Source organism: Rhinolophus sinicus, chromosome 15, assembly GCF_057876585.1.
Source record: "Rhinolophus sinicus isolate RSI-liver-muscle chromosome 15, RSI-T2T, whole genome shotgun sequence".
NCBI lineage: Eukaryota > Metazoa > Chordata > Mammalia > Chiroptera > Rhinolophidae > Rhinolophus > Rhinolophus sinicus.
Window position 1 is genome coordinate 95,125,290 of NC_142515.1, and position 14,956 is coordinate 95,140,245.

At 50.1% G+C, this 14,956-nt stretch overlaps 1 protein-coding gene across 21 annotated transcripts in view; it reads left to right on the top strand.

Annotated features, from left to right (window-relative positions):
• DNM2 (dynamin 2) overlaps positions 1 to 14,956 on the top strand; it is a 79,844-nt gene that overhangs the window by 46,662 nt on the left and 18,226 nt on the right. For 7 of the 21 annotated variants that reach the window (XM_019744854.3, XM_019744848.3, XM_019744846.3 and 4 more), the window contains 7 exons: positions 4,062 to 4,197; positions 5,703 to 5,770; positions 6,388 to 6,526; positions 8,824 to 8,910; positions 10,888 to 10,958; positions 12,345 to 12,374; positions 14,133 to 14,184. In XM_019744854.3, the coding sequence (XP_019600413.1) occupies positions 4,062 to 4,197; positions 5,703 to 5,770; positions 6,388 to 6,526; positions 8,824 to 8,910; positions 10,888 to 10,958; positions 12,345 to 12,374; positions 14,133 to 14,184 (583 nt within the window). Of the gene's footprint in view, positions 1 to 4,061; positions 4,198 to 5,702; positions 5,771 to 6,387; positions 6,527 to 7,688; positions 7,828 to 8,823; positions 8,911 to 10,887; positions 10,959 to 12,344; positions 12,375 to 14,132; positions 14,185 to 14,956 lie in introns of all 21 variants that reach the window. The other 14 variants (XM_019744863.3, XM_019744851.3, XM_019744855.3 and 11 more) reach the window with 3 other exon arrangements.

Consider the following 14,956-nt stretch of genomic DNA (forward strand, 5'->3'; position numbering starts at 1 on the left):
TAGGGCAGATGCCCACCCCTGCCCTATGTGCTCACAGAGGGGAGAGGGAGGGATGAGACAGAAAATAAGTAAATCAGAAAATGGACAGTATGTGAAATGGCAAAATATTAAAGTGGGGAAGGGGCCAGAGAGTGCCAGGGTGGGCAAATAGAGAGGTCAAGAAGAGCTCTCTGACAGTGAGAGTCAGGCAAAGAGGTGAGGGAAGAAGCTATGTAGAGTCCTGGGGCACGGGGCTTGGCCAGTGCAAAGGCCCTGAGGCAGGACTGTGCCCGGCAATGTTGGAGGAGGGCCATGGGGCTGGCACACAGTGAATAAGGAAGGGTTGGGAAGAGGTAGGGAGCGGGGGTGTTCAGGGCCAAGTGTGCAGGGCCTTGTGGGCCATGGGGTGGACTTGGGCTCTTGCTCTGAGTGAGGTGGGAGCCATGGAGGCTTCTGAGGAGAGGATGGGCATGGGCTGGCTCAGGTGCTCACAGGTGCCCTCTGGCTGCTGCCAGGAGGACATGCGGGGGGGGGCGGGAGTGGGGGCTGGAGCCGGACCCTGTGTCAGCTGCTGCTGCTTGGTCTCGGAATCCACAGCCTGACTCTCAGTCCAGATCAGAGTCATGGGGGACCCACTGCAGCTGTGTAGCTGTGAGGCTGGGGAGTGGGTGTGCCTCTTGGGGCCCCTCCTGCTCCTGGACTCCTGGTTTTTGCCCTGCCGGGGACCCTGAGTGCTGGAAGGGCTTGGCTATAGTGGGTTCCAGAAAGTCCCTGGCAGCTCATATGGCAGATGGTTCCATGCATGAGATTCCTCTCACAGACACACCAGAGGGACACTGTCCCCTGTGACCATGGTAGGCTTGACATTCCCCTACCCTCTCGGCCACATGGCAGTGCATGGTGGTAGGATTAGGGTGAGAATGCTTTTAAGCCCAGATAACCTCAACTGCATTCTGCAAAGCTTTCTACAGAGCGAACCATGGTCTTGTGCAGATTTTAAGAGGAGATTTAGAGGCCACATACTGCAAAAGCCATGGCCTGGGAGTAAGCCTGGGCCTGCTGGGCAACCACTGGCAGGTGACCATGTCTCTCTGAGCCTTACTTTCCTTGCCACTAAAATGACAGCAGTGGCTGTTATCTCGTGGCCATTGCGGGATCTTGTGGAAATACTGCTCAATGCTGTCCGAGAAGCCTGGTAGGACTGGGCCAGGGGATGCTTTCCAGACAGTCCACATCCTCCGGGGCCTAGCACATTAATTGTCCTTTTCCACCAGGGCCCTGCAGGTAGTTTTGACATCACAATGGAAGTGCTCTATTGTCACTCTGCAGCCTCCGGGAGGGCTGGGCCTTTCTTCCTTAGCATCTTATCCGTGGGTCCTGGCTCCTGCAGGCCACACAGACAGGCGGAGACCCTGTTTCTTCCTTTTCCACTGGTGGTTGTCCCTTTGAATGGCTTGTTGCATAACTTTCTCCTCAGCCTTTACTATAAAAGAGATGCAGAGGCTGAAAACTCCCTGCTCTGCACCCTGGTTCCGTCTTCAGGTTGTTGCCTTACAACAGAATAAGCACAAATGACAGAAGCATCACTGAGAACCTTCCATTTCTTCTGGCCCCCTGGCCCATCCCGTAGGTTATTTTTGTGATCCAACGCCTCTCAGGGACATTTGGGTATTTTTTGCTTCAACAGATGCTTCTCATATTCATCGTTGAGCGCACATGGGAGGATTTCTGCAGGGCAGACTCCTAAGAGGGGTCGCTGGGTCGAGCAGCACTTAAGTTTGAATCTGTGTCACTTACACCGTCTGCAGGAAGGTGTTACTGATACCCATGTCTGCAGGCATGTGCAGTATGTGGCCCACAGGAAGCCAGTGACAGAAAAGCTGACCGTTTTTACTTTTGTCACCAACGTTATGATAGATTGTCCTGTATTTGGCTTCATCCCCCCCCCCCAGCACAGCTTGGTCATCACTCCGTGTCAGGGAATGAAGTTGTACAACCTCTTTCTTTACCTACCAGCTGTGACTAGAATGCAGATCATTTAAAAGACCCCGGCAGGTTCTTTCCCCAGTCAGAGGGGATGGCAGCATCTCTCAGGCTTACTCTCCTTCCTCAACTTTTCTGCTTTGCACATGGATCTCTCTCCTCTAGAACTAGAAACAGAAATGCTTGTTTCCTAGACGTGCAACTATGGCTATACACTCAGGACCACTCGTCTCTGGTGACTGCTGGTCATCTGTCAATCTCCCCTGCCCTGGACAATTGCTGTATTCCTTCGCTATGGCTGCTGTGATAAAACACCACGAACTGGGTGGCTTAAACAATAGAAATTTATTGTTTTGCAGTTCTGGACACCAAAAGTCTGAGATCAAGGTGTCAACAGGGTTGGTTCCTTCTGGAGGCTTCCGGTGGTTTGCTGACAGTCTTCGGTGTTCCCAGTCTCTGCCTTCAGCTTCACATGGCTTCTCCCTGGGTGCATCCAAATTTCCCTTTTTTCTAAAGACACCAGTCACCTTGGCTTAGGGTCACACTCTAATATGACCTCATCTTAATGAATTACATTAGCAACGACTCTGTTTCCAAATAAAGTCACATTCAGAGGTCCTGGAGGTTAGGACATCAACATGAGCTCGGGGGACACAGTTTAACCAGTGACAGATGGTAAGGGTGCTCTGTGAGCGTGGCTTGTACTCTAGGGCCCCTGGGAGACTGGCGCTCATAGCGCTGGGTCTGGCCACCCCAGCAGTACACTGACATCTCCTGGATTTGCTCGTAAGAGCTAGATTTCTCTCTGCTAGAGCACTGGGGGCTCCATGCTGCAGGCCCCGTGGGGGCTGGTCCCCATTGAAGCAGCTCCCCTTCGGAGAAACCCCGCACAATACAGGCATACCTTGTTTTATTGAGTTTTGCTGATACTGAGTTCTTTACAAATTGGAGATTTGTGGCAACCCTCCATCATGAAAGTCTATCAGCACTTTTGCAGCAGGTTCAGATGATGGTTAGCGTTTCTTAGCAATGAAGTATTTTTTAATTAAGGCATCTACATTGTTTTTTTAGATATAATGCTATTGGACACTTAATAGATTGCAGTATAATGTAAAGGTCAAACTTGCCATGGGAAACCAAAAAATTCGTTGACTCGCTTTGTGGCGGTGCTCTGGAACGGAACCTGCAGTATCTCCGAGGTGTGCTGTACTTGAGTAGATCAAGAATTGGAAAGACAGAAGTAAGGAAATGATTAAGGCAGACAGTGCAAGGGACTTGTGGGGAGTGATTAGAAAGAAGTGCTAAGCAAAACCAAGACGCTACTAAAGACCTTAGTTCTTCTCTGCTGCTCACATTATCACAGTGCTCCTCGGCGACGCTTTTTACGATCTGGATTCTAAGGGGCCACACGTGGTATTAGCACATTTTGTCAATTATAGGAGCACTTTTTAAAAATAAAAATTTCACTTCTCTGAATTTGGAAGTTTTAGGTGAATTACCATCAATAGACAGCATTTTTTTCTCTTTTTGTGGGTGCATAGACTGATGGTACAGTTTAGGATCGATGACTTCTTGGAGTAGATGAAATCTAGAAACTCCTTGACTCCTCACAGTGACCCTGGGTGGAGGTGCTGTAACAATCCACCTACTTTGCAGATGAAGAAATTAAAGCTCAGAGGACAGAGCCACCCATCCAAGGCCTCACAGCCCATGGTGGTGGTGTACCACCCCACACAGGTTGGGGATGGTGGGAACCAGCGGAAGCCCCCCGAGTTGTGTGGAGGGGCCATCGTCCTGTTGGATCAGGCCAAGCCTCAGGGTAGAGATGACCCTTGTACCTCTTGTCATCTGCAAAGTGGGAGTAGTAACCACCCCCTTTGATTCAATGAATGAATAATCATAGCAGGAGTACAGAGTAGGCCTGGTGTATAGCGAATGCTTGCCACCTACAGCCCCTGAATTTTGTTTCTTTGTTTTCACCTGTGTGTACATTTTGCTGCTAAAAAGTGAAAAGATGTAAATTAGCTTGATGAGGGACATAACGCTGGAGCTGCGTCCAAACCTCTGCTTTGACATTCAGCTTTTCTTTTTCCTTGTAGGATGGTCCAGCAGTTTGGGGTGGACTTTGAAAAGAGGATCGAGGGCTCTGGAGACCAAGTGGACACACTGGAGCTCTCTGGCGGTGCCCGCATCAATCGCATCTTTCACGAGCGGTTTCCTTTTGAGCTGGTGAAGGTAGCGTGGCTGGGCCCTCCTGTCTCTGCCAGGCACCCTTCTGCTCAGTCTCGAGCCCAGCCTCGTCCCAGGGCTTGAGGTCTTGAGCTCCTGCCTCCAGGCCGGAGCCCGCTGAGAGCAGAGTGGCCTGGGGGAGGCGTCCCCTTCGGGCTTCCTTCCCTGAGCAGGCAGTTTACAGATTCCTGGCAGAGCTATACAAAATGTTCCATTTTTTTCCCTCTGACAAAAACCAGTATGTGTTCTTTGCAAAATACATAGAAAATAGAGGTAATTTCATATGAGAAAATGTCCCCACCATGTTGAAGAAAGAGAATACAAAAAGGCAAGTTATGGAGCCAGCATGTGCAATGGATAATACGTATAATATCCTTCCATATGAAATCGCACATGTATGTCCGGATGTGTGTCTTTGCATACCTCTGCAAGGATGTTCTTAATACTTCTTGATGCTGGGATTTGAGATTTATTTTTTTAATTTTGCTTGAAGTTTTACTTTTTATGGAGCCCACGTAATCGTTTTGATAAAAACCACCAGTAAAATTCTTTTCAACTAAAGATCAATGCTAAAAGCAAAAAAACTCTTATAATCTTAATACCCACAGACAACTATTAGCACCTGGATGTGTATCCTTTCAGAATTTTTATGCAAATGAGGAAGCCCCCTGCATACACAAGCACGGCACATATATTCACTCATCCGTACTTGTGTGCACATATGCAGAGGGTGTCAAAAAAATGTATACACGTTTTAAGAAAGGAAAAAACTGATTAAAATTAGACTGATGATAACCACTTTGAGCACCTCTTGTAATTGCAGAAGTCAAACGTGACTTGTATTCATCTTTTGTTATCGGTATACAGTTTTTTCCTTTCTTAAAAGGTACATACATTTTTTTGGCACCCTCTGTATATTTTTAAAAATTATGTGTCTCTGCCCCTGCTGTTTTCGTGTGGTGGCCATCTTTTGAAACTAGTTATAAACATTTCATGCATTGTCAGTGACAAAACAATATTTTATTTTGTTGATGTCTTATTATGCATTTAACCAGTTTACCATTTTTGGATGTTTAGGCTGTTTTCATATTTTTCAGCAGTTATGAATAGTTCTATGAATGGAACTAATTATTAATTCCTCAAGATAAGTTTCTAGTGCATTAAAAACTACCAAGTGACAATATAGATATATTTTAGGAAGTTCTTGATTTGTACTGCAAGTAGTTCATAAAGTTTATATGAATTTATGTTTCCTCTAAAAGAACAAGAGTGTTAGTTTCACAGAATTGTTGCTGATACTGAGTTTTTAACACGTTGCGTATGGCGGGGTTTAAATCCTTTGTGAAGATTCTCGTGATCTGTACGCAATGTGTTAATATTTTTAGAAATGTTGACCAGTTTAATATTCTGTCACGTGAATGCAGATGCACACGGGAGGTAACATTCCCTGAACACACACCTATTGGGATTACCTGTACGTCCTTGCATACGTTTGCTTTCTCTGTTCTCAGATGGAGTTCGATGAGAAGGACTTACGACGGGAGATCAGCTACGCCATTAAGAACATTCACGGAGTCAGGCAAGTTCCACAGGGAGTGTCGCCACTGTTCCCTTCACCTCCGCGGTGCCACCCTCCAGCCAGTTGGTCCCCCGAAACCTCTGGGTGCCCTGACTGTGAGGCCTTGATAGGGTTCCTGGGTGGTTCTCAGTAGCTGTAAGTCTGTCCTTGTGTGTCTCCTGGTGTACTCGAAGGCGGGTGTGCTCGGTCCTTGTGAGTCTGTCATGGGCCACAGGACTGCCTGCTGCCCTTGGATTAAACATTGGTTAAGCCCCCCAGTCGGTTGGCATGAGCCCTAGTTACCATGGTCAGCCAAGGAGGTTCACTTCATATTTGTCCTGGGAGTTGAGGGTGGGGAGCCAGACTTGAATCCTGATGACAGGAACCCAGCATCTGTCCCCTGTGAGCCTCCTGGGTCCCCTCGTGTTCCTACAACAGCCGTCACTTCAGTCGTCCACTCCCACATCTCCACGGGGTCCTCAGCTTACCCTGGGGGTTTTCAGGTAGTGGATACAGGCGTCTGACTTGCCATGACCTTGGTTCTTTCTTGGGAACCTGCCCCGTGCTTGTGAAATTGCTGACCGTGCTTTGTTTCTCTCTGACTTATCTCCCTTGCCCCCGGGTTCGGATGGTTTTAGGACTGGGCTCTTCACCCCGGACCTGGCATTCGAGGCCATTGTGAAAAAGCAGGTCGTCAAGCTGAAAGAGCCCTGTCTGAAATGTGTCGACCTGGTTATCCAGGAGCTAATCAATACAGTTAGGCAGTGTACCAGTAAGGTATCGGCCCCTTGGCAGGGGACTCCTGGCCGTGTGGAAACTGGGGTTCGGGGCTTTGGTATCAGACTCCCAGTGCTGCTCCAGCCTGTGTCCCATAGTGCCTTTATCCCCCATATTGCCTCGGTTTCTAAGAACAGGGCCTCTTTCCAGAGGCTGGGGTGGATGCAACTTGTGGGGTGGTGGTGCCAGACCTCCAGAACTGGCCATATTGGTGGGTAGGGCTCCCTGGGACCCTGATACCAAGCCAAGCATGTGTCTGATGGAATTGGGGGTGTCGTTGGGCTATTGCTTTGCTGCCTTCTGGGAAGCAGAGAGGGACCCCGCGTCAGCTGCTGGAGGCCAAGCTCCCTGAACCTCCTTGGTGGTCACCCGTTCTTGACAGATGCCTAGAGCGCTCAGGCTGCCCTGGTGCCAGCCACTTCTCTGTCCCTAGTTACCAAGCAAGGCCCAAAGACCAACAGCATAATAAGTTCTCGGGTCCCAAAGTGGGCTTGGCTCCTGACTGCCTCTGCCATTCTCCTTGCTCTCCCTAGGAGCAGTGCTGTCCCCCAGGCAGCCCGTCGTCAGATCCACTAGGTCACAAGCGCCTGTGTTCACAGGCCACGGCCTCCACCCGGCAGGATGTGCTGGGATCCCCCGAGGGCTTGGTTCCCAGGGCAGCATGCTTTGGCCAAGCAGCTGAAGCTCTTCCCCGTGGGCGGTTTATGCTTGCACGTCCACGATGGCTCTGGGTCGGCCTCCCAGGCAGGGGATTTCTGCTTGAGCCTTCTGTTCTCAGTCTGGAAAAGCCCACATTTGCTTCTTAAGCTTCTTCGATTGGAAAAGGGAGGGGAAAGAAACGCAGATGGGTTGGAGATTATCATCCTGCAGCCTGTTGTCGCAGATACGAAAACTTAAGGCATCCGCATGCCCTTATCCGTCTGTATGATGATACCGATAAAGCACTTCTATAATTAAACCCCAGACCAAGCCCACCCCTCGGACCCAGGACGCCTCTTTGATCCGAAGCAGCTTCCGGGGCAAATGCGGGCACAGGCTCCTTCATGCATGTCACTAACCAGCTGACTCTCGTTTCTCTCTCTCTCTGTCTCCCGTCCCGGGTGTGTGGCCTGCACTGTCCCTGGGTGTCTTTCTACTTGGTCCCACCTTCCGCATGACCCAGGACGGGGCTCTTCACCCCCGACATGGCCTTTGAAGCCATTGTGAAAAAACAGATTGTAAAACTCAAAGAGCCGAGTTTGAAGTGTGTTGATCTCGTGGTCTCAGAACTGGCCACGGTCATTAAAAAGTGTGCCGAGAAGGTAACAGAAGGTTTTGTTATTATCACCTATGCATTTGTCTCCCATCTTCTCCCTTTGTTGTTAGTCTTAACCTACGCATCTGGGAGACTCTGCCTCGGCAGGAACCCCCTTCTGTGGGCCCCTTGTCATTTAGTGACATCTCAACTTTGCATCGGCAGACAAAAGGGGGGACATATTGCACGTGTGCCCACCTTTGCAGATTGGGCTACTAAAGGGGCTGGGAGGACTTCGGTGTTGCCAAATGCGATTACTAAGTAGGCGGTGGGGATGAGAGTCAGTGCCCGGTCCTGGAACCCTTAAGGAAAGGGGGTTTCTGAACTATCACCAAAGCAGTGAAACATTGCAATGTGCAGACCTGTGTTCTTATGTCATGGGACATTTAATAGGTTTTCCATGAGTTTTTGACTGTTCACTCAATTTTCCCCAACTTGGGGACTTAACCCAAACTGTGGAAGGTGGGCTCCCCATGTGTTTGGTTTGGTTACTGCTGTAAAGGCTGAGGCTCTGGGGGTGTTGGAGGAGTGGATTCCAAAGGTGAGATGATGGGGAACAGTTTTCCACAAGGGGGTCCCTCCGAGGTAGATGGCCCAGATGCTGACCCACCATCCTAGAACAAGCACTACACACTCACAAGCTCGGTGAGAGCGCTCGCCCCAGTGACCTGGCGGCTTTAATTACACTCAGTGCCCTTGCTCTTACCCAGTGCGGGGCGGGAGGGGGTGGCTGTCACCCACTTTTTCTGCCACTTTCCACCTCCAAATTACATTCCCGAAAAGCCTCTCTGCTTATGCGTGTTCACCCTGTCGTTCTTTCTGGCCCACTGTCTCCCCACTGTCCCCCTGTCTCCCAGCTAGAGCAGCTATGAGACAGGAGTGGGGTGGGGACTCAGTGGGCCCACCCCATGTCACCCACCTTCCCCTGTGTTTCTGGTGTGGTTCATGTTTCTCCCCATTCCATGAGGACCTAGCCAACGCTGCCACTCTGCTTTCCCCCCAGCTCAGCTCCTACCCCCGATTGAGAGAGGAGACAGAGCGAATTGTCACCACTTACATCCGGGAACGGGAGGGGAGAACCAAGGATCAGGTATTGGTTTTTTGTCTTAATTTTCAGGTATAATTTACTTGCAGTAAATCTTGAGTGTACAGTTCTTTGAGTTTTGACCAATGCATACAGTAACCCCACCTCAATCAAGATATAAAATGGTTCTATCACCACCACCCCGCTAAAATTCTCATCCTTTACGCCTTTGTTGGCAACCCCTCCCGTCACCTCAGGCCGTGGCAACCACTTGGCTGCCCCTATCCCTGTGGTTTTGACTTTTCCAGAATGTTCTGTGAATGGTTTCCTGCGATATGTAGCCTTTTCATTCTGACTTCCTTCTCGCAGCATGCTGTATGTATTCAGGATTCATCCCTGTTTATGGTTTATCAAAGTTTGTTGCTTCTGATCGTTGAATGTGTGGACCACAGCTTGTTTATCTATTTGCCTGCCAGAGGCGTTTTAGTTTTCTTGTGAAGACCATCTAACCACACACAAAGGTAGAGAGTCGGACTCCTCCACGTAGTCAAGCGTGAGTCTCACATGTCCCCTGCTGAATGCACCCAGGGCCTTCATTCTGTTTGCACACGGCCCAACACCTGTTCTGAGTCACTTTCCCGAACCCAGTGGTCTCTTGGCAGCCGTTTGTTCAAACTAGAACCGAAACAAGCTGACGTGTAGTATTTGGTTGTGATATCACCTTGTTTAGAATGGTTCCTTTTCCCTTGACATTGATGGAAAAGAAACCCGCTCATTTGTCCCACAGAGGATTCCCCTAGCCATCTTGTGCCCTGTTCCTTCGTAGCTTCTGTAGATTGGAAGCTGTATCAAAAAAGCTTGAGAGATTCCAATTTGTTTTGTTGGCATTGTTGGCAAGGGTCCTGCTGTCCCTTCTATACACACCACAGCCCCTCGTTGCCTCACTGTCAACACTGCCAGGCTCGATCCATGGGCTCCAGGGTGACAGGATTCAGGTTTTATAAAACCAGCGACAGTGGATCCTACGGACAGAGCACCCCAGTATTTTCCTGCAGCCCCACAAAGTCTGACTAGTGCCCGGCCCGTTCTATGCTCGAGGGCTCGGAGGCACAGTGAGGTGACAGGAATGGACATTGTATGGTTTGTTTAAGGGCCTGCCCCTTATCTGAGATGACATCCGACTGGCTTACGTGTACCTGTGTGTATGTGCGTGTGTTTCATTTTAATGTTCTTCACTGACCACATTATCTTTGCTGTCTAAATGCGGCACTTAGGAAATGCTAAGTGCTAGCTAAGACTTTACATACTGTGAATTATTTAAAGTATGGCTTTTGTCTCCCCCATTCCATGGCTTGGTAACATGAGGGCTGGGGTCACACAGCCTGGCAGTGGCTGTGCTGAACCTGCAGCCCAGGTGATCAGCCCCAAAGGGTGTGCCCGTGACCACCACGCTGAACTGCCTTGCTCTGCTCTGTTGGCCCAGTCTTACTTGTGAGGCCCTGACGCCTGGAAGCTCCGGTGTCCCCTTCCCCAATATGTATGTGTTACCCTTGTTCTTCTGCTTGGGAAGCAGTGTGGTTCTGGGCTCCCCCTGCTGGCTGGTGCGAGAAGTGCTCCAGCTGCTGTGCTCAGCTTAGAATGGGGTTAGGTCCCGATAAACCTATTATTAGTTGAAAATATTGTAGGTTGGAAATGCATTTAACACCTACCCTACAGAAAATCATAGCTTAGTCTAGCCTACTGTAAATGTGCTCAGAACTTACATCAGCCTACGTCATCTAACACAAAGAATACACTGCAGAGTATTGGCTGTTTACCCTCGTGATCATGTGGCTGACGGGGAGCTGCGGCTCACGGCCGCTGCCCAGCGTCACAGGAACGTGTCATACCGCATGTCGACAGCCTGGGAAAAGATCAGAATTCAAAATGGGAAGTACGGTTTCTACTGAATGTGTATGGCTTTCACACCATTGTAAAGTCATAAATCAAATCATAGGAAATCAGGGACCGTCTGAACGTACAGTGACCCCTTCTTTCCCTCAGATTCTTCTTCTCATCGACATCGAGCAGTCCTACATCAACACAAACCACGAGGACTTCATCGGATTTGCCAAGTACGTGCTTTTCAGAATAGCGGCTGGTGGGTGCCTCCAGTGTCGCTCCCACACAGTCGAGTTCGGACTCCCTCGGTGGGCTGGGGCACGAGGGTCTCTCTATCAGGGGTCCTGGGGTGAGAGTATCTGGAAGCTTGCCTGGGCCAGGAGCGGCCCCGTCCCCACTGTCCCCAGCACACCTCCTATGGGGCACCCTGTGGTTAGGTGAAGGAGGAAAGGGCAGTCCTGGGGTGAGACTCATTAGGAAGGGGCAGGGCTAGCCAGCATCCCGTGCTTCCTCTCCCACGGGACTTCTCAGAACTGTTCGTAGACTGGTGCAGCTTTTCCAGACTCCCCACACTTACTTACTTGTGAGTGTCTCACGGGTTTAGGATTGCCCATGGCATCCATCCGTACAATATAGGTTTTAAACCAGAACCTTCCGTGGGACCTGGATAAAGGGCCAGATCAGGGAGCTCTGATTTTAGCTGGATATAGATATAAATGCTGGTGGTCTCAGGCGTCATCCAGTTATTCCATCAGCTCCTGGGCCCTCCTCAGCGAGCTTGGGTGCCATGTGGATTGTTCTGGTAGCTCACAAAGATCTTGCCTGAGCCCAATAAAATAACAGACCGTTGGATAGCCAACTCCCTTGCATGATTTAGCAAATATTGCTGGTGTGCCTTCTCCGTGCCAGGCCCTGTGTGACAGCAGTGAGCAAGCATAGATCCAGATCCCCACCCTTCAAGGAAAGTCCTGTGCTGGGGACACACATGCACATGGGCAGTTAAAATACAGTGTGCTTAGTGACAGGGCGGGACTGTGGAGGGCCCATGGGAGTCCAGAAGGCGGCCTTCTGGCATGGCCTTGAGAGTGCGTGGGGGCTTCTTTGAGGAGGGGCCTGCTAGAACCCAGTCTTGGGCTAGCGGCTGGGGCAAGAGGGTCTTTCTGTCAGGGATCTCTCTGTTGGGCTAAGTAGTTACCTGGGTAGAAAATTCATTAGTGCACTCAACACAGTTGATTGGGCAGCTGTTCTGTGCTGAGCACAGGGTAGGTGAGTGGAATGAATGAATGAATGAATGAATGAATGAGGGCATGATCAGAAGCTTTGGGCCCCAGCTGGGCTGTCCCTGCTGGAGTTGGGCTGAGGGGCCCTAGCCGTGGGCCGCCTCTCCGGTGGGGTTCTCAGAGCCTGGGGAGCAGCCCCTCCTGCTCCTGTCCCCTAGCAGCCAGATGTGTGTGGGCTGAAAACGCCGGTTCCCCCTCTTTGGTTTGCTGCTGTTTTCCTCACCTTGATGTTTCTGCTTCTCACACTTCATCCACAGTTCCTTCTCACAATCTCTCCTGTTTTTCCTTTGACCACTCCACTCTTTCCTCTGGATTCCTGGGCCTTCCCACCTCCCCCAGCTGTTACTATACTGAGCAGCTGGTGACCTGGTGGGTATTGCCTGCTGTGTGCCTTTTCTCTGGTGTGTGAATGGCTGGGGGTGGGGCCCAGGTATAAGCCAGGACCCCAGCTCTGGGTGGGATATCCCAGGGGCCCACTGAACAGCCATAAAGTGCTGTCTCAGAGCCTTTGGCCTAGCACAGTGCACAAGCCAGCTTGGGCCTGCCCTTTCCGAGCCCAGAGGCTCAGGACGCCTTGTCATTGAGCAAATTGTCACAGGAAAATGAGAGTTGGAAAGTAGAGTAAGTGAGGGGTTGTGGGAAAGGGGCACAAAGGACGAGTCCTGGAGAGACCCTCTTGAGGAAGTCATGACAGCCAGATGACAGGCAGGGGACCCCAAGAAAGTGTTATAAGACAGGGAAGGAAAGCTGAGGAGCAGGGAAGGAAAGCTGAGGAGCAGGAGCCTAGCGAGACCTATGCAAGGAGGAGATGAGAGGCCAGGCCCCATCACCAGGAGGCCCCTGCAGACCAAGGGAAAGACTGGACTTAACCCCTGCCCAGGGAAGTGAGGACTCCCTGATTGGGCACAGGCAAGGGACAGGTGCAGCCACGGTGGCTGCCAGGAAAAGGAGGGAGCCAGGAAGCCCTTAGGAAATAGCATATCTGGGACCTCTCTAGCACTGAGCCATCACCATGTGTGGCTTAGCTTGGTCCTGTCTGCTTCAGACATTGATCAAATTTCTTGGTTTGCTCAGATGTTCTGGGCTGCCTTCCCACTGTCCTCTAAACATTAAAAACGGCCCTGAGAAAAAAACCCTATTGAATAAACTCATTGTTGGGAAAATCATTGGGTAAAATTCTGCCTCCATTCTTAATGTTTCAACTTTTATTGAAACAGAAGGCTTTTTCCTTTGCGCGTGCACACACACACAGCTTACCCAACAGCCCGCTTCATCTTTAAGGTAAAACCCCAGAGGCAGTCAGTAAAGGAATGAAATAAGGTGGTTTGCCTTTTCGTATTGTTCTGAAGTCCAACTAAAGCAATACGATAAGAAAATATGACGTCTTAGGAGATGTCAATTGTTTGCAGATGGTGATGTGATTGTCCAAGTAGGAAATATATTAGGACAATAAGGGAGATAAGTAGGTGCCCATGTGCAAGATATGCGGACTTCATCTGCACTCATTTACTCATTTTCTGGCATGAACTAGCTAGGAAACAGGATAGATGAAAAAAAGATCTGAGACTGTAGACAAATAAGAGACCTTGTAGAAACACACCCTGTTGACCTTGAGTGTCCTCTGGTTTGGGCCAGCAGCCATCCAGGATGAGTGATGTTTTATTGGCGAGCAGCTGTCCCACAGTCTGACATCTCAGGTCAGAACCACTTAGGATTTGGTCTGGGGTCAGGGGCAGGGTTGAGAGTGGGAGGAACCCCAAACGGCCCAGCGCTCAGGTTACTCTGAAGCCACCATGGTTACCTTCCAGCCACCTGTTAATCCAGTTTCTCATGCCCACTCTTTGAGGCTCCAGGACCCAGTGATTTCTGGAAATAGCTGGTACTCAGGAGTGGCTAATGTCAGGGCCTAAAAGCCTCAGTTTAACTCCGTACGTTTTCCCATCCCATGAACCTGAGCTCTTTCCCTTGGGCAGCCCTTTGTGTGCAGGGGGTCTTCTCTCTGACTTGGCCCTTAACTGGTCACTGGCCTCCTCATGTGGGAGTGTAGCCCACGCGGCCATGAGAGCCTCTTGCTCCTTGTCCTCCCGGTGTCTTGCCCACACGAGTCTCTCTGTGCTTTGGTTTCAGCGCCCAGCAGAGGAGCACACAGCTGAACAAGAAGAGAGCCATTCCCAACCAGGTAGCCACCCATCCAGGGCCCGCAGCTCCACCCTTGGGCAGGGGCGGGAGGGCAATAAGGGACTGCTGAGCCTGGTGATGGCACCTGGCCTGTGGCCTGTCCCACCAGATTCTGAGAGCCAAAGAGAGCTCTGGCAGGGTCAAGGGGGCAGATTTTATGCATCTGGAAGGCCCTGTCTGAACATCTAAGGCCATGGTTAGAACTTCACCCTCAGGGCAGCTCAATCACTCATGGTGTGTGTGGCCATGTTGGGTTACCATCTCCGAGGACTTGGAGCCTATGGGAGGCTGCATTGTGACAAGCAGTTCTGAGGAGACTGGAGGTGCTTTGACCCCCACACCTGGAGAAACCCTAAGCCACACACAGGGTTTTCTTCCTTGATGTTGTGCCCAACCAGAGGCCTGTGAAATAGGAACAGCCTTATATTTGCGAGTATTAGGTACTTTATTTTTGAGAAAATCATCATCTTTGTGAAAATTTCTGCCAATATCCCCCACTTCTCCACATCGTTGGGGGAGGTGGGACTCTGCTGTTTATCTTGCACGATTATAGAGCCCTCTGTAAAAGAAGGCTGTAACCACTGCATGATTTTTTTGCGCTTGCTGTAGGTAATACATATGTTGTTGCTTTTTTGTTTCAGGAGATGATAATGAATTAAATATTAACACCATGAATATAATTAATAGCATGTAATTTTTTTTCTTTTGCTGTTTTTTTCCTCTGCTCTTCTCTCCTCCCATTTTTGTGCTTTTCCTGCTTTTTCTCCATTCCT